Source organism: Heterodontus francisci, chromosome 4, assembly GCF_036365525.1.
Source record: "Heterodontus francisci isolate sHetFra1 chromosome 4, sHetFra1.hap1, whole genome shotgun sequence".
Classification (NCBI taxonomy): Eukaryota; Metazoa; Chordata; class Chondrichthyes; order Heterodontiformes; family Heterodontidae; genus Heterodontus; species Heterodontus francisci.
In genome coordinates, this window is record NC_090374.1 from 65,120,664 (window position 1) to 65,140,518 (window position 19,855).

Sequence of the window (19,855 nt, forward strand, 5' to 3'; positions counted from 1 at the left end):
TACACAACTCAAGCAGTCTCTGTCCATTCTCATTCATCCTTCCAATGCCATAGCACCCAAGGCAGGAGGGCCTTGTGTGTGTAATGGGGCTCATGGTCTGAAATTATTGAACTCAGCGTGCAGTCCAGAAGTTTGTAGAGTGCCTGAGCGGAAGAAGAGATGCTGTTCCTCAAGCTTGCATTGATGTTCACTGGAACACTGCAGCAGACTGAGGACAGAAATGTGGGCATGGGAACAAGGTGGAGGATTAAAATGGTAGGCAACCGCATGCAGAATACCTCCTCACAGTCTGCAAGCATGATCCCAAGCTTACAGTTGCTTGCGCCACGCCATGAGCCTCATTAGTTTTGTTTGTTTATTTTTCTTTTATTTATAACCATGTGCTAGTGTCTAACTTATTTTTCATGTTTTTGCTTTCGTGCAAAGTTGTTCATCATTCTGCCATTAGTACTCTCTCTGGACTCGTACTTTGTCTTTCGCTACAACTATTTAGCACTCCATTTGAATTCTGTTCCATGACGCCTGTCATTTAATCTCTCCCCCTTCTCCTATCACAGTCTTCCCTTCTTGTTCTTCTTTCCCCCCCCCCCCCCCCCCCCGCAAACCCCTTCACTTGCTCAAAAACTGTTACATTTCTAACTTTTGCTGGTTCTGATGAAGGGTCGCAGACCTGAAACGTTAACTCTGCTTCTCTCTACACTGATGAGGCCACACCTGCTGAGTATTTCCGGCACTTTTTGTTCTCATTTCAGAGTTCCAGCATCCACAGTATTTTGCTCTTACATCTAAGATAAGGTTGTTCTGAATAGATTTCCATGTTGATTAATTGCCTCAGTCCTCCGGTAACCACACCACCCCGCTCCAAATCCTCTATGTATTTTGAGTGTATTGAATGCTTGGAGTTATTGTTTTCCTCGGAGGCTCAGATAATCCAATAGTTTGATGCTTGTTCTACTATGCTTCCAGCAATACCAGAAAAACATAGACCGTTTTCGAGCATGCAGTGGCAGAAGCCATTTTCAGGTGGCACCTCTCTTTTTAAAAATGCAAGATGAGTAAGTTGATGATGGTGGTTATAATATTGGATTAATAATGTCTCTGCTAAATTCAGAGAACATGAGTTCAGATCCCATTATAACAGTTTGAGAATTTGAATTCAATTTAAAATAAAATTTGGAAATAAAAAGCTAGTAACAATATAAGTGACCACGAAGCTGTTAGATTGTCGTATAAACCTAGCCAGTTCACTGATGCACTTTAGGAAAGGAAGCCTGCCATCCTAACTTGGGCTGACCTGTGTGACTCCAGTCACACACCAAGTGGTTGACTTCTCACTGACTTTAGAAGTGACCTAGCAAGCCACTTGAGTATATCGAATCACTAACTGGAACTCTCGACCCAACAGCATAATGCGAGCATCTTCACCAGATGGACTCTGTCTGCATAATATGAGATGATCCCTGGTATAGAGGTGTAATCTAAGAGAATATGTCTTCCACCATTGGCAGGCTCCAAATAGTTAGTATTGAAAGGGGTGGTCTGTTTTATCTTAAATACTAACATTAAACTTAAGCACAGTGTGAAATGCTTGCTAGCAAATGTCATGACTGGTCTAACTTGTCGGTCCACCAAATATAACTCTTATTTTTGTGCCATCTACCTTAACTTTTAGGAATGGATCAAGTAGGATTAGTTTCATACCCTCTAAGATGACATTAGGGCAAAGTCTAAATACATGGCTTAGGTTTGTCCCACACATCTACAAGTGCCACTGTAACTTTGCTACTGCTGATCCTGCATTACCTGATGTAAGTCATCTTTTGAGGGGCAGTTGCTGAATACAAATCTGCCAGCACTATCAACACCTATCAGTGAGGCCAGAGCTTCTCCTTCATGATCTGTCATTGGAGACTTGGGCACCAAAATTCTCAGATGGTCCCCATTGACGCCCTAGTTTGGGGCAATATCCTATGCCGTCTCTTTCCTGTATTCAGTGGTCATTTGCTCTAAGGGTGCGCTTCAGGATGTTGGGAGGCCAGTGAATGGGTCTTATGCTAGAAGTCCGTTTACTTGCTCATCTTAATGAGTACTGTCCTTCAGCATTTCAGGAATAATTTTCCCTCTTTTATTATGAAGCAGCCCCTGATTAGGCAAGAGAACTACAGTTGAGCCAGGCTGACAAATTGGGATGATAATTTTTTAAAAATTTGTTCTGTGATCTGCAGGCTGATGCAATGTTATAAAGAAAAAATCAAAATATCTTGTGTAAAATATAGCTTTATGAATGTGTGGAAGTTTTATTATTCATTTGCGCCGGATACAAATTCATTCATTTTATTTGAATATTCAATCTGGATTGTTTTGCAGGACCGTGAAGAAGATCCACATGAAGGAAAAATGTAAGATATTGAATTTTTTTCTTTAATTCAGTTGCAGTACCTAAAAAATAAGTCATCTCATGATTTGAAGCAGCAAGAAGAAAGTGAAGCTACTGTACTCATTAATGGCTACAGCAATACAAATTGCTTCATTTAAAAAAAAAACTCCTAAATTCCATTTTATGAATGATAAGGTTAGTATAAAAATAGAAAGTGCTGGAAATACTCAGCAGGTCAGGCAGCATCTGTGGAGAGGGAAGCAGAGTTTATGTTTCAGGTCTGTGACCTTGCATCAGAGCAGGGTTAGTATGCTGTACTTTAACTTCAGCGTCCTAGGTTCAAATCTTGCCTGGACAGCTGAAATATATTTATGTATTGCTCCAAAATGAATCCCTTCCAATGTAACTAATACCGGAAAGCACTTTTTACTGAAATATAAAAAGAAGTTTGCTCTTCGACTGTGGAAGATTTTTCTTCAGTGTGGTGGTTTCATTGACTTCAATTTTGCTAGGACTCTCTGCCATATTCTGTCAAATGCTGCCTTGATGTCAAGGGCATTCACTCTTGTCTCACCTTTGGAATTTAGCTCTTTTGTCCATGTTTGGACCAAGGTTGTAATGCGGTCTGGAGTCGAGTGGCCCTGGCGGAACCTAAGTTGAGCATTGGTGGGTAAGTGCTAGTCAATCAGTAATATTACCCTGGAGTACTGTGAACTTCTCTGGGTCAGGTATCCAGTTACACCTTCCATCACTTTGCTGATTGAGAGTAGATTGATGGGGTGGTAATTGGCTTGTTTTGGCCACGTGGTGAGGGGTGTGGGTGGTTCGCACTGTTCAACTCCCACCTGACCGCAGCGTGTTTTTTTTTGTTATTGGGGTTTAATCCTTTTGTGTTTTATTTGTCAAATAAATAGACAGTGACAGGTTTTCTTGTAGCTTTAAAACAAGATTATTTATTGAGCAATATGTCCTTTCCCGAAATTGTCGCAACTGCATCCACTCATGAATTCGCTCACGCACACAGGCCGAGACAGATAGAGAGGAAAAGGAGTAAGTGGGGGTAGGTTTCGGGAAGACACGATAAACCTGCTGAATTCTCTTGGAAGTCAAGTTCTCATTGGTTGTAGGCCTGAGGTGTTTGGAGGTTTCTCTCTTGGCTGAAAGTTCAGTTGAAGACAGTGGATCACTTCTAATTCACTGCTGCTTAAGTACAGAGGTAGATTTCTACAGCAGGCCCTTCTGGCTTACTGGATTTCTCCAAGCCCCTTAGCTGGAAACAGGCTTCTTGGATGCTTCTTTCTGGATGTGTGTGCGTGTGTGTGTCTCTCTCTCCCCTCAGGGAGCTACCTTTTAAGGTCAAAAATGGCTTCACACCTTTGTCTCTGTTGGGAGATGTGGATCTCCCACCCTGTGGTGACCAACAATGGCCTAGGATGTGGCTACTTCACACCTTCTTTGTTTCAGAAGAACTCATTCAATTCAAAAATTTCACTTGATGGGTTCAGGATGAGAATAATCCAGTTATGATGTTTCCACTTTATATCTTTGTTTCAGAAGAACCCATTCAATTCAGGAATGTTTCAGGATGGGTGTAATTGGCTCTTCCCAGTTTAAAAGGTATTCCTTTGTCCCTGTCAGAATGAATGAATATACAAAGGCCAGATTTTTTTTTACCTTCAGCCATTTTTAGCAGCATTGTCCATTTTTTAAAAAGGTAATGTCAAATTTTTTTGTACCTCTTCAGTTTTAGTCTATTTTTTTTTTCCATCGTCACACTTGTACACGTGACAAACTGAATTGGATTTGTCCTGCTTTTGTGGATAGGGTGGCGCAGTGGTTAGCACTGCAGCTTCACAACTCCAGTGACCCGGGTTCAGTTCTGGGTACTGCCTGTGCGGAGTTTGTAAGTTCTCCCTGTGACCGCGTGGGTTTCCGCCAGGTGCTCCGGTTTCCTCCCACAGCCAAAGACTCGCAGATTGATAGTTAAACTGGCCATTGTAAATTGTCCCTAGTGTGGGAAGGTGGGATTAATGTATGATTAGTATAAATGGGTGGTTGATGGTCGGCACAGACTTGGTGAGCCGGAGGGTCTGTTTCAGTGCTGTATTTCTCTATGACTCTATGACATTGTCAGGTAGATGCCAGTGTTGTTGTACGTACACAGCTTGGCTAGGGGCATGGCTAGTTCTGGAGCACAATTCTTTAGTAAAATAGCCGGGATGTTGCCAAGGCCTATCGCCTTTCCTGTATCCTGTGCCTTAAGCCGTTTCTTGATATCACGTAGAGTGAATTGAATTGGCTGAAAACTGGCATCTATGATGCTGGCGTCCACAGGAGAAGCTGGAAATGGATCATCCACTCAGCACTTCTGACTGAAAATGGTTGCAAATAGAATCATAGTTATAGAGTCACAGAGTTATACTGCACAGAAATAGGCCCTTCGGCCCATCGTGTCTGTGCCAGCCATCAAGCACCTATCTATTCTAATCCCATTTTCCAGCACTTGGCCCGTAGCCTTGTATGCTATGGCGTTTCAAGTGCTCAGCTAAATACTTAAATGTTGTGAGGGTTCCTGCCTCTACTACCCCTTCAGGCAGTGTTCTAGATTCCAACCGCCCTCTGGGTGAAAAAGTTTCTCCTCAAATCCCCTCTAAACCTCCTGCCCCTTATCTTAAATCTATGCCCCCTGGTTAGTGACAACTACCCTAAGGGAAAAAGTTTCTTCCTATCTATGCCCCTCATAATTTTGTATACCTCTATTCAGGTCTCCCCTCAACCTTCCCTGCTCTAAGGAAAACAACCCTAGCCTATCCAGTAATATAAAAGCAATACTGCGGATGCTGGAAATCTGAAACAAAAACAAGAAATGCTGGAATCACTCAGCAGGTCTGGCAGCATCTGTGGAAAGAGAAGCAGAGTTAACGTTTCGGGTCAGTGACCCTTCTCTAGCCTATCCAGTCTCTCTTCATAGCTGAAATGCTCCAGCCCAGGCAACATCCTGGTGAATCTCCTCTGCACCCTCTCCAGTGCAGTCACATCCTTCCTATAGTGTGGTGACCAAAACTGTACGCAGTACTCCAGCTGTGGCCTAACTAGCATTTTATACAGCTCCATCATAACCTCCCTGCTCTTATATTCTACGCCTCGGCTAATCAAGGCAAGTATCCCATATGCCTCCTAACCACCTTATCTACCTGTGCTGCTGTCTTCAGTGATCTATGGACAAGTACACCAAGGTCCCTCTGAGCCTCTGCACTTCCTAGGGTCCTACCACCCATTGTATAGTCCCTTGCCTTGTTAGTCCTTCCAAAATGCAACACCTCACCCTCCTCAGGATTAAATTCCATTTGCCACTGCTCTGCCCATTTTTCCAGTCCATCTATATCATCCTGCAATCTAAGGCTTTCCTCCTCACTATTTACGACACCACCAATTTTCGTGTCCTCTGCGAACTTACTGATCATACCTCCTGTCTAGTGGCCAACTAGTGATTATTGTCCTTGGGTTAGGGTGGGCTCCAAGATGACACACCTGGGTTAGGACCAAGCCAGCTGCCCATGGTAGAGTTGGTAACTGGATACCTGACCCAGAGAAGTTCACAGTACTCCAGGGTAATATTACTGATTGACTAGCCTGCTTGGCTCACCATTAAAACTTTGATGCATAGACCTATCACTGGGTGTTGGTATCCTTCCATCTCTGCTTCATATCACTTTGCAGGTCAAAACCCTAAATGTGAGGAGCTTTATCAGTCATCTGCTGTGGTAAGCTCTGTGACCTTAGCTGGTTAAACTCCAGCAATACGCCTATGCATAGCTGGGGTCTTTTGAGTCTCAACTCTGCAAATCTAAGCTTTTTGGATATGGGCAAGCAAGGAAAAAGTGTGCACTTTATGTTGGGAAATGGAAACACTGCAGATGGATGTAGTTTTCTCAGTAGTTTGAATTGGAATCTCAAACATTATAGATGTCAGTATGTGCCAGACATCCAACTGACTACAAAAGGTGGACAAAATGGAATTGATTGCCTACCGTAGTTTACTTATTGTTTGAAAGCAGTTCAGCCTCCCCATATAAAGCACTCTTGATTCTCCCTTTCTTTTCAGATGCTTCTTTGAGATGTTAAAATTTCAATAATAATTGCTTGTGGTTTCGTCTCATTTCCTTGGATGAAACAATTAAATGTTGCTCCAACAGAGATCTCGCATACAGTTTCGTGAATGAAGATAACATGTCATAAATCGTTGTCCAATACCTGCTTTTCTTTGAAGGGATTATGTGCAGAGGACTTCACCTTTTCCCTGGTATATGATGGTGCTTTCAAATCTATGTGGAGCTTGAACTTCTTTGGAAGAATATGGATGACCATATTTGTGATAGGCAATTAAATATTCATACACTGAAAGTGCAACTAGTTGGTAGAACTTTTGTTAATTGTTAAATGTTTCTTGTGCTCCTCATGGTCAGCAACTAAATTCAGCAGAGCCTCTAGTATTGTGCACCTAAACTGTAGAGAAAACTCAGACCTTGAAACTTGAACAGTCAAATACTGGTGGATGCAGAGGGCAAAGTCTGGGTGTAGTCTGTCATCTTGTAAGATTTGGCCAGGCTGTCTGACTTCTGAGATCTTGACTGGAGAAATGTTGCATAAATTGTAAGCATCTGTGAACAACATGTGTTAACTCAACTGTGCTTGTATAGGTAATACTATTAAAGCAAAAAATACTTTTTAATATGTATTTCATTTTTATTCTCCAGCTGGTTTCATGGGAAGATATCAAAGCAAGAGGCATATAATCTGCTAATGACAGGTATGTATTTATTACAGGTGGTGTAGGTTAATTATGTGGGAATGTCATTCTGCCCTTCTAAAATATAGTTTGATTAACTTGTGTCGTTGTCCATCCTGTCAAAAAATTTACAGAATCATAGAATGGCTACCTTCTGTGCTGTAACCATTTGGCCTGTCATGTCCGTGCCAGCTTTCTGCAAGAGTAACTCAGCTAGTCCCACTCCCTGCCTTTTCCCCAAGATCCTGCAATTTGTTTTCTCATCAGATAATTATTCAACTCCCTTTTGAAAACCACGATTGAATCTACCTACACCACACTGTCAGTAAGTGAATTTCAGATCTTGAGTTTAAAAAAAAATTTTCCTCGTCTCTCCTTTAGTTCTTTTGCTATTCACCTTTAATTGGTGTTTTCTGGTTCTTGACCCTTCTGCCAATGGGAGCAGTTTCTCCCTATCTACTCTGTACAGACCCCTCATGATTAAAAACCTTATCAAATCTCCTCTCTTCTGTAAGGAGAGCAACCTCAGCTTCTCCAATCTATCCATGTAATTTAAGTCCTTTTATCCCTGGAATCATTCTCAAATCTTTTCCACTCTCTCTAATGCCTTCACATCCTTACTAAATTATGGTGCCCAGAATTGGACATAATAGTCCAGTTGAGACTGAACCAGTATTTTATAAAAGTTCACCATAATTTCCTTGCTTTTGAATTCTAAGCCTCTACTTATAAAGTTCAGGATCTTGTATGCTTTATTAACCACTTTCACAACCTGCCCTGCCATCTGCAACAATGTGCAGAATTTTGTGCAGCCATTTGAAGCGGGAATGATGGCGTGGGCGGTTAGAGAATCATGTCCAAAGTATCTGGAGTCATGATGTCAGTTCCAGATTTAGTAAGCAGCAGGAACGTTGCCACCCTGATGCAACAGGAATCCATTTTAAATTGGTGAGCAGTTAATTGTAATGTATTTGCATCTAATTCACATTGATTTAATGGTGGGCTTGTAATTTAGTGAATGACGGGTGGCAATCATGTTCCTTTGGCTTCACAACTGTTAAAGGCTGGCGGCATTGAGGCGGGCCTTCAGTGCCGTGCCGTGACGGGTACGTAGCCATGAACAGTGCTGCATAGGAGAAGATGGCGGTTCATCTGGGCTGCAGTGCTGTGTGCTTTGCAAGGGGCTCGGTGTCTTGAAGGGGAGGCTCTGCAAGGGGGCGGTTGGTATCTGAGAGGGGCTCTGCAAGGGGGGTGGGGGTCGGGTCTGGGTGGGAGCTGTGTGGTGGGGGGTGTTGTCTGGGTCTGGTTGGGGACTCTGAGGGGGGAGGGGTTTGAGTGGTGACTCTACAAGAAGAGGGGTCTGGGGGCTCTGCAAGGGCGGTTGAGGTGTGGGGGCTCTAATGGGATTTGTGTTTCTCGGGGGGGCTCTGCGAGGGCGGGTGGATCAGGGTCGGGGGAGGGGCTTGGGGTCTAGTGGTTTTTATAAAGAAGGGGGTCACGGTCTAGTGGTCTCTGCAAGGGGGTTCAGAGCCTGTGGGGGCTCTGCAAGGGGAGTCAGGGTCTGGGGATCTCTGCAAGGGGGGCGTCGGGGTCTGGAGCATGCTGCAAGGTGAGAGCACAGTGGTCCTTGGTTTTTTGATTAAAATGATTAGAGATACAGCACTGAAACAGGCCCTTCGGACCACCGAGTCTGTGCCGAACATCAACCACCCATTTAGACTAATCCTACACTAATCCCATATTCCCACCAAACATCCCCACCTGTCCCTATATTTCCCTACCACCTACCTATACTAGTGACAATTTATAATGGCCAATTTACCTATCAACCTGCAAGTCTTTTGGCTTGTGGGAGGAAACCGGAGCACCCGGAGAAAATCCACGCAGACACAGGGAGAACTTGCAAACTCCACACAGGCAGTACCCGGAATCGAACCCGGGTCCCTGGAGCTGTGAGGCTGCGGTGCTAACCACTGCGCCACTGTGGTTTTATTGGGTTACCAAACTGGTGGGTGAGATGTGCGGTTTTCCATACTGGTGGATGAGAGAGATCGCCATCAGCAAGGCTGGACAGTGAGGACCATCATAGACTCTGCCAGGAGAAGAGGCAAAAGCTCAGTTCACAGGGCAGGGTCGTCTCTGCATCAACAGCACTCTGTAGTCCCACTGGGAACCTGGCATGGGTCTCATAAGCCCTGTATTTTTGGACCCCATGGCGTGATGTGGCACCTCCGGCAGAGGGAAGACCGAGAGGCAACTGTTCTTGCCCGTGAAGCACCACAGCAAGAGCAGTGGCAGCCAACCATGTCAGAAAGGGCTCATCTGTGTCAGAGTGTGTATAAGACTGGAATCAGCTACCTACAAATATCCGAGCAGCTTTGCAATAGAAGACTGCACCTCTCCAGATAGGCCATCATTGACTTATGTGCCCTGCTGCAGGATGAGTTGCAACCTGTGGGATTTGGGGGTCACCCTGTGCCAGTGGCCCTGAAGATCACAATGGCACTAAACCTTTACACGTCTGAATCAGTCAACGATTCACCAGGCACATGTTTAGGGTCTCACAGGCAGCAGCCGCCACTACATTAAGGTAGTGACCAATACCCTGCTTAAGGGTTCTGGTAACTGTGTGCGTTACCAGACCAGTCCTAAATGTCCGGCAAAGAGGGCCATTGGATTCGGGGCCATCACTGGATTTCCCGAGGTGCAAGGTGTGATGGATTGCACTCATATGGTCATCAAGGCTCCAACAGACCAAGCAGCCGTCTTCAAAATGAAGGGCTTCCATTCAATCAACATTCAACTGGACTACGACCAACAAAAGTGTTTCCTGCAGGTGTATGCCCACTTCCTGGGAAACAGCCATTACACCTACATGTTTTGACAGTCACAGGTGCCACAGGTTTTCAGGCCCCCTGCTCGCCTTCAGGGATGGATTCTTGGGGACCAGAGCTACCCATTGAAGATAAAAGCAAAATACTGCAGATACTGGAAATCTGAAATAAAAACTAAAAATTCTGGAAATACTCAGGTCTGGCAGCATCTGTGGAGAGAGAAGCAGAGTTAACATTTCAGGTCAGTGACCTTTCATCAGAACTGGCAAAGGTTAGAAATGTAATTGCTTTTAAGCAAATAAATCAGGGGTGGGGCAAAAATAACAAAAGGGAAGGTGTTGATAGGACAGAGGGTCACTGACACTTCGCTTCCCTTCCTTGACGCCTATGTCTCCATCTCTGGGGATAGGCTGTCTACTAATATTCATTATAAGCCCGCTGCCTCCCACAGCTACCTCAAATACACTTCTTCACACCCTGCCTGCAGTAAGGACTCCATTCCATTCTCCCAGTTCCTCCGTCTCCGGTGCTCTGATGATGCAACCTTCCACAACAGTGCTTCTAATATATCTTCCTTTTTCCTCAACCGAAGATTGCCCCCCACTATAGTTGACCGGGCCCTCAACCGTGTCAGGCCCATTTCCCGCACCTCTACCCTCACCCCTTCCCCTCTCTCCCAGAACCGTGACCGGGTTCCCCTTGTCCTCATTTTCCACCCCACCAGCCTCCTCATCCAAAGGATCGTCCTCTGCCATTTCCACCATGTTCAGCATGATGCCTTTACCAAATGCATCTTTCCCTCCCCTCACATGTCTGCATTCCAAAGGGATTGTTCCCTCTGCAACACCCTGGTCCACTCCTCCATTACCCCTGAGACCTCGTTCCCCTTCCCACCGCACCTTCCCATGCAATTTCAGGAGGTGTAATACCTGCCTTTTCACCACCCCTCTCTCCGCTATCCAAGGCCCCAAACACTCATTTCAGGTGAAGTAGTGATTTACTTGCACTTCTTTCAATTTAATATACTGTATTCACTGCTCACAATGCGGTATGCAGATTGGGTGACCGCTTTGTGGAACACCTTCGCTCAGTCCGAAAACATGATCCCTGTCACTTGCCATTTCAACACGCCCCCATGCTCTCACCTACATCTCTGTCCTGGGCTTGCTGCAGTGTTCCCGTGAACACCAACGCATTTTTGAGGGACAGCATTTCATTTACCGATTAGGCACGCTGCAGCCTACCGGACTGAACATTAAGTTTAATAATTTGAGTATGACTGGCCCCTCTTTTTTGCTTCTTTTTTCTTTTCTCTTTATATTTTATTTTAGTTTGTTTCATCATTCATTTTTTTACCATGTGCCTTCCAACTTTTTTTTTTCTCATGTTTGTGCTTTTGGCCAGGGCTGTTCATTATTCGGTCATTTAATACCCTCTCTGCACTAACGTTTTGTCTTTCACCACACCATCAACACACCCTTTGCCTTGCTCCATGACCTTCTGGTCAGTTATTCTCTGTGACCCTCTGTCCTATCAACACCTTCCCTTTTGTTATCTTTTATCCCACCCCTGCTTTATTTGCTTAAAACCTATTACATTTCTAACCTTTGCCAGTTCTGATGAAAGGTCACTGACCTGAAACATTAACTCTGCTTCTCTCTCCACAGATGCTGCAAGACCTGCTGAGTCTTTCCAGTGCTTTCCATTTTTACTACCCATTGAAGACTTTGCTACTGATGGTTGTGAGGAGTCCTCGCAATGCAGCAGAGGAGGTGTACAATACTTGCCATGATTCCACCCAAGCTACCATCGAGCAGGCCATTGGGCTGTTGAACATGAGATTCCCTTGCCTAGATCAAGCCAGTGGAGCCCTGCAATATACCTTAGCGAGGGTATCGCATATTGTTGTGGTCTGCTGTGCACTTCACAATCTAGCACTGCAGAGGGGGGAGGTGTTGCATAATTGAGATGCCTGAGCGAGACACGTCCACCAACGAGAGAGAGGAGCAAGCAGCACTGGATGTTGAAGCCCTTGCACCGGAGGCCAGGCACATTGAGCGACGTGTCGAGGCAAGAGACTATCTCCGTACCCACTTCCAACCACCCTGGTGTCCACTCATACTATCCAATAAAGACTCTCCTCGATGCATGTGGTCTGTTTGCCTCCTTTCCGTTTGTGTTCCATGCCTCGCACCCAGCTGAGCGCTAGTGCACATGGGAAGATCATATTCAAATGAGGTCAGTGCTTACATTGGCATTTCACTAAGGGGGAAGTCAGCAGCTCACAATTAAGGCATGATAGAATAATCATTTTTACACAATGAAGGTTAATCGCTTGAACAAAAGACCTTCATATGAAGCATCACATCTCTGATATCAAACACCCGTGAACCCCCAAGTGTCTCTAGGTGATTTTTTTAATGTTTGTGAATGCTTCTACGAATTGTGAACCCATCACTAGTTGCTGGGCTGGAGGCAGGCTGCTGATCAGGCCTGTATTGATTTCGGCAGCCGTCCTCTAGCTGCCCGAGGCCTGGAAGGCCCCGGCTGCCTGAGGGTTTCCTGCACAGGTGCAGGACTCTCCTCAGGCTTTGTGACTGCTGGAGCTGGACACATTAGCAGAGGGGCTGAGGAGCTGGTGTTTACTCTCAGCGCCCTGAGGGGAGTCCACAGCTGTGGAGATCAGTCTCTTCCCCCTCCCTTTCAAAGTTCACTTGAACCTACCTGCTCATCAGAGAAGATTGAGGAACTGGGGAAGACACCATGCGCCTTGTCCTTCTCTCATCTTGCCACTGCTGTGTCGAGTTCATTGCCAAGGCAATGGTGTGCAGGTCTGCACACATTTGTGGGATCTGGCTCTCTGAGGGTTGCCAACCTCTCGATGGAGGAAGCCAGGTGCTCTCATGCCTAGAACATGGCAGCACCCGTGGTATGGATGGACTTCTCCATTGTCCACTCATGGCTGCGGATTGCCTCTGACATCTCTGCCAGATGTTGCTGCAACTCTCTGCAACTCCAGCATGCCTGTGGTGTCGAATCAGAGGCTCAGCATAGGCCTGGCCATGCAGTTTTCCCACTATCCGAGGCCTTGGCTGTCTCAGCCAGCTGTTCAGACACGTATGAAGTGCTCTCACCAGCTTGTGACTCTGATGCTAAAGCGGGATGGCAGGGGGATAGCAGTACAGCTGTTCAGCAGAAGGACTCCAGGCACGGGGGCAGCAGCACGGCAGCAGCAACAGCAAAATTTTATCAAAGGCAAAGCAGCAGCAAAGTCAGTAAATGAAGCAGCAGTTTAAGCAGGGCTGGCAGCGCTTTAATGATGGCGCCAGCACCTGCATTGTTTCCGCTGACGACGCCATTGGTGCCTCGCCACCTACGCCAACACTTGATTGGCCAGACCCCCGCGCCATTATGATAATTGTCCACCGGCCAGGTGATTGCGGTGCGCTGGTTGTACGCGTGACAAGTGGCGACAATGCCCACTTCCGAGTCTGCCATCGGAACCCACGATGGGTTCGCTAAGTTCTGCCAAATTTTTGCAGATACCCCCAGATCCCTCTGCTCCTGCAACCAGTTTAGAATTGTATCCTTCATTTTTTATTGCCTCTTCTCGGTCTTCTTACCAAAATATATTACTTCACTCTCTGCTGCATTAAATTTAATCTACCACTTGTCCGCCCATTCCACCAGCCTGTCTATGTCCTCTTGAAGTCTAACACTATCCTCCTCACTGTTCACAGTACGACCAAGTTTGTTTCATCTGCAAATTTTGAAATTGTGCCCTGCACACCCAAATCTAGGTCATTAATGTAGGTCAAGAAAAGCAGTGGTCCCAATACTGACCCCTGGGGCACCCCACTAAATACCTTCCTCCAGTCCAAAAAACATCTGTTCACCATTCTCTGTTTCCTGTCACTCGGCCAACTTTGTATCGATACTGCCACTGTCCCTTTTATTCCATGGGCTTTAACTTTGCTGATGAGCCTGCTATGTGATACCTATTCCAACACCTTTTGGAAGTCCATGTACACCACATCAACTGCATTACTCTCATCAACCTTCTCTGTTACCTCATCAAAAATTTAGTTAAGCAGGATTTGCCCTTAACAAATCTATGCTGGCATTCCTTAACTAATCCACATTTTGTTAATGTTTGATCATTCATTTTCCATGACTGATAATTCCTGTTTTTGCATAAAAATTATGAGTAATTCACAGTTAACACACAGTAATGTAAATCATATAAATAAATGTTCTAAATATAGGTACAAAAACTTATAAGGACGTTTTGTTAATTTTTTTGCATAGATGCATGCTCCATTTAAAATCTGTCATGCAAACATTTCCTATGAATGTTGCAGTTTTTAAATGTCCGCACTGAACTCTTCACTTAATCATTGTTGTGTTGCAATGACATAATGTGACATTCCAAGAGGAGTTCCAGATATTATCTTGGCTCCCTGTATGTAACATCACCTATTTTTGCATTATCCTTACCTACAAACTACTCCGTGCTTTCTGTAACCAACATTTCTCATGGCTAAAATAAGAATATTTTGTATTACCTTGATTTAATATTATCTGTTGACTCGTGTTTTGTATCTTACTAATGTTTTCATGAAGCCCTCCATCTCTCCCAAAAGCGTGGGCTTGGACTTGCATTTTTACTCAGAACTGTGTGCTTTTATGTTTTTTGTATCATTCAGTCAGATGAAATGCTGAATATTTTTTCATTAGTTTTTAGTAGTTTCTACTTCAAACTATTCAAAGAAAAGCTCAAGGATGCATTTTAAAAACATTATTCAGATATAGTTTATATTTAGTGTTATTTGTAAGATAGCCAGGATATGTGTATGCATGTGAGACTCTCAAGCTGTTATAGCTTCCGTTTGATATTCTATAAACTCCAGAAAGCATATTTAGCTGAGAGAGATCATTTTCAAAACCATCTGAATTTTGAAGCAAATTGAAAACCTCTTTCAACCATGTCTTATGGCAGCTGGAAAGTGTAAGGATTCTAGTTGACTCCTGAGACAGTGACAAAAATTGAGACAGATCGAACAGTATCTTTCCTCATCCTAAATTGCAATTCCTTTTAAACGGGGGAGGCAGTGGCGTAGTGGTATTTTCACTGGACTAGTAACCCAGAGACCCAGGGTATTGCTCTGGGGGCATGGGTTCAAATCCGACCACAGCAGAAGGTGGAATTTGAATTCAATTAATAAATCTGGAATTAAAAAGCTAGTCTAATGATCGATTGTTGTAAATACCCATCTGGTTCACTCATGCCCTTTAGGGAAGGAAATCTGCTGTCCTTACCTGGTCTGGCCTACATGTGACTCCAGACCCACAGCAATGTGGTTGACTTTTAAATGCCCTCTGAATTGGCCCAGCAAGCCACTAAGTTGTATCTAACCGCTACGAAGTCAATAAAAAGGAATGAACCCGGACGGACCACCCGGCATCGACCTAGGCAGCGGAAACGACAAATCCAGCCCTGTCAATCCTGCAAATTCCTCCATACTAACATCTGGCGGCATGTGCCAAAGTTGGGAGAGCTGTCCCACAGTCTAGTCAAGCAACAGCCTGACATAGTCATACTCAGAATCATACCTGACAGACAATGTCCCAGAAACTGCCATCACCATCCCCGGGTATGTCCTGACCCACCGGCAGGACGGACCCAGCAGAGGTGGCGGCACAGTGGTATACAGTTGGGAGGGAGTTGCCCTGGGAGTCCTCAACATCGACTCTGGAACCCATGAAGTCTCATGGCATCAGATAAAACACGGACAAGGAAACCTCCTGCTGATTACCACCTACTGCTCTCCCTCAGCTGATGAGTCAGTACTCCTCCATGTTGAACAGCGCTTGGAGGAAGCACTGAGGGTGGCAAGGGTACAGAATGTACTCGGGGTGGGGGACTTCAATGTCCATCACCAAAAGTGGCTCAGTAGCACCACTACTGACCGAGCTGGCCGAGTGCAAAAGGACATACATATCTGCTAGACTGGGTATACAGCAGGTGGTGAGGGAACCAACAAGGGGGGGAAAACATACTTGATCGCGTCCTCACCAATCTGCCTGCCGCAGATGCATCTGTCCATGACGGTATTGGTAGGAGTGACCACCGCACAGTCATATGTCCTGTACACACAAAGCAGGACAAGTCCAACCCGGCCAATTACAGTCCCATCAGCCTACTCTCAATCATCAGTAAAATGATGGAAGGTGTCATCAACAGTGCCATCAAGCGGCACTTGCTTGGCAATAACCTAAAGGGCGGCGCAGTGGTTAGCACCGCAGCCTCACAGCTCCAGGGAACCGGGTTCGATTCCGGGTACTGCCTGTGTGGAGTTTGCAAGTTCTCCCTGTGTTTGCGTGGGTTTTCTCCGGGTGCTCCGGTTTCCTCCCACAAGCCAAAAGACTTGCAGGTTGATAGGTAAATTGGCCATTATAAATTGTCACTAGTATAGGTAGGTGGTAGGGAAATATAGGGACAGGTGGGGATGTTTGGTAGGAATATGGGATTAGTGTAGGATTAGTATAAATGGGTGGTTGATGTTCGGCACAGACTCGGTGGGCCGAAGGGCCTGTTTCAGTGCTGTATCTCTAATCTAACCTGCTCAGTTTGGGTTCCGCCAGGGCCACTCAGCTCCTGACCTCATTACAGCCTTGGTTTAAACATGGACAAAAGAGTTGAACTTGAGAGGTGAGGTGAGAGTGACTGCCCTTGACGTCAAGGCAGCATTTGACTGAGTATGGCATCAAGGAGCCCTAGCAAAACTGATGTCAATGGGAATCAAGGGGAAAACCCTCCACTGGCTGGAGTCATACCTAGCGCAAAGGAAGATGGTTGTGGTTGTTGGAGGTCAATCATCTGAGCTCCAGGACATCACTGCTGGAGTTCCTCGGGGTAGTGTCCCAGGCCCAACCATCTTCAGTCGCTTCATCAATGACCTTCCTTCAATCATAAGGTCAGAAGTGGGGTTGTTCGCTGATGATTGCACAATGTTCAGCACCATTCGTGACTCCTCAGATACTGAAGCAGTCCGTGTAGAAATGCAGCAAGACCTGGACAATATCCAGGCTTGGGCTGATAAGTGGCAAGTAACATTCACGCCACACAAGTGCCAGGTAATGACCATCTCCAACAAGAGCGAATCTAATCATCTCCCCTTGACATTCAATGGCATTGCCATCACTGAATCCCCCATTATCAACATCCTAGGGGCTACCATTGACCAGAAACTGAACTGGAGTAGCCATATAAATACCGTGGCTACAAGAGCAGGTCAGAGGCTAGGAATCCTGTGACGAGTAACTCACCACCTGACTCCCCAAAGCCTGTCCACCATCTACAAAGCACAAGTCAGGAGTGTGATGGAATACTCTCCACTTGCCTGGATGGGTGCAGCTCCAACAACACTCAAGAAGCTCAACACCATCGAGGACAAAGCAGCCTGCTTTTTTGGCACCCCATTTACAAACATTCACTCCCTCCACCACCGATGCACAGTGGCAGCAGTGTGTACCATCTACAAGATGCACTGCAGCAATGCACCAAGGCTCCTTCGACAGCACCTTCCAAACCCGCGACCTCTACCAACTAGAAGGACAAGGGCAGCAAATGCATGGTAACATCACCACCTGCAAGTTCCTCTCCAAGTCACACACCATCCTGACTAGGAACTATATCGCCGTTCCTTCACTGTCACTGGGTCAAAATCCTGGAACTCCCTTCCTAACAGCACTGTGGGTGTACCTACCCCACCTACCCCACATGGACTGCAGCGGTTCAAGAAGGCATCTCACTGCCACCTTCTCAAGGCCATTAGGGATGGGCAATAAATGCTGGCCTGGCCAGCGATGCCCACATCCCATGAATGAATAAAAAAAAGTTGTAATTTGAAAGTAAACAAAGTTCCTTTAACGGAAACTGATACTGAAGGAGGAAGTGGGTTGAGGGAACCTCTGACTTCTGAGCAACCTTGAGAGCAAGGGGTGAGTAAATGGAGGGAATGATGGGAAAGTGAGAAGAGAAAGATATGAGATGAGCAAGCACCTCTGATAACAAGTTGGGTTAGTGATGGAAGTAAAGGGGTGGTGGAAATGGGAAATAAGTTGGAAAGTAAGACAGTAAGTATGAAATATAGGGATGCAGGAAGCATGAATGATGGGAGAGGTTGTTGTGTGCTGCATGCCACATTTTCCCTGAAATGCAAAATACTATTCAGTTTCCTTCAGTTACAACCAGTCCAACTACTTCCAGCAAACACTTAATTGCAAAATTGCTTGCACTGAAGGTATTAGATAGAATCATTAATTTGCATTTTGTTTATGTTTTAGTGGGCCAAATATGTGGCTTTCTTGTAAGACCATCAGATAACACACCGGGTGACTACTCACTTTATTTCCGGACAAATGAAAATATTCAACGATTTAAAATATCTCCAACGTCGAACAATCAATTTATGATGGGTGGCCGATATTACAACAGGTAACCAATTTCATTTATGCAGTTTTTGCAAATTAAGTTCAGATAGAACTGAAAATCATTGTTTATATGGTAACTTACTCCCTAGTCTGTTTTCTATGCTGTATGACCAGCACAGCCTTGTTTCCACATCCCTCTTCAAATGGCTTCTTCACTTGTGCCACCCTGAGATATAACAACCTGCAGCTCAACAGCTCCATTCCCATAAATACTACCTTTCACCTCCCACCCAAATGCAAAAATTAAAACAAAAATAGGTGAAGCAAACAAAGAGCACAAAGACAAAAATGACAAACTGAGAGCACAATACACAACCAACAGGAAAACTGAGGCAGGCAGAGAACAATTTGAACATGCCAGCAAATGTAAAGGAGTAACCATATCCCCTGTCTTACCTGAGCAATGCCAAAGGAGTTCCATGTAATTCTAATATGGATTTTTTTAAATCACCACTGTATAAATATAGCCTTATTTAACTACTTTTAGAGAAAATAATCATCTGACTTCCCTGTTTCATAAACAGAACTTGGAACTGATTCCAGGAAGATCCTTTTAACTAGTGGTTTGTATTAGTGTTTATTATAAAAGCCAACCCAAAGAGTTGATTGAATAGTATGTTTCTGAGGCAAATTGACCTTCATTATTTGGTTCATTTTTCACAAAATGATAGATGCAGGAATTCAAATTTTTGATACTCATACGAATAGTAAAATGTTAGTGTTAGCTTCAGTGGCTTAAAGTATCCATGTCAGTTAAAGTATGTCAGTTTCTTGCAGTTCACTTGTTCCCATAAGCTTCCAAATATTGGAAGGCCAACTTGACTAACATCTTGGATACTGCATTCTTTTTCCACTTTTACATCTTCCTGGTGCAAATAAAAAGAAAATGACTCCCAACAGGGAAACCCTCTGCCATGCGATCCTTTTTGAAGTTTCATGCTTTGTTCAATCACACTGATTCTTTGCTTTCCTGTATTAGCCATGATCCAAGACAGAACTTTCCGGTTCTATTTCCTCCTTAAGCAGTAGATGTATTCCATTGTCTCCTACACCAGAGAAGTTCTCGTCTTTTATTGGTTGTATTAGTTAATATTTTTGATTTTTTTTTTCTCTCGCTCTTGCTCTCTGGTCCAGCAAGATACAGAGACGCCTGTTCTAGAAAACAGGCAATCGATTCAGCGCTAGAAAGGAATTCTTCGAGAATATCCAAGAGCAGTTTGTATAAATGCAGTGAGACTAAAGGTTTCGACCCTTTAAAGGATTTCATTACCTCCAAGTCAAAGCCTGAGCAGAGATGGATTACAACTGAGTCCCCCAACAAATGTTCCACATTAGTTTGTGTAACCAGAGAGAAGACAT

The 19,855-nt window shown here is 44.8% G+C and overlaps 1 protein-coding gene across 1 annotated transcript in view; it reads left to right on the forward strand.

Moving 5' to 3' along the window:
• rasa1a (RAS p21 protein activator (GTPase activating protein) 1a) overlaps positions 1-19,855 on the forward strand; it is a 268,303-nt gene that overhangs the window by 106,528 nt on the left and 141,920 nt on the right. The window contains exons 6-8 of the mRNA XM_068029646.1: positions 2,368-2,399; positions 7,135-7,187; positions 18,350-18,500. Coding sequence (XP_067885747.1) covers positions 2,368-2,399; positions 7,135-7,187; positions 18,350-18,500 — 236 coding nt within the window. The remainder of the gene's footprint in view (positions 1-2,367; positions 2,400-7,134; positions 7,188-18,349; positions 18,501-19,855) is intronic.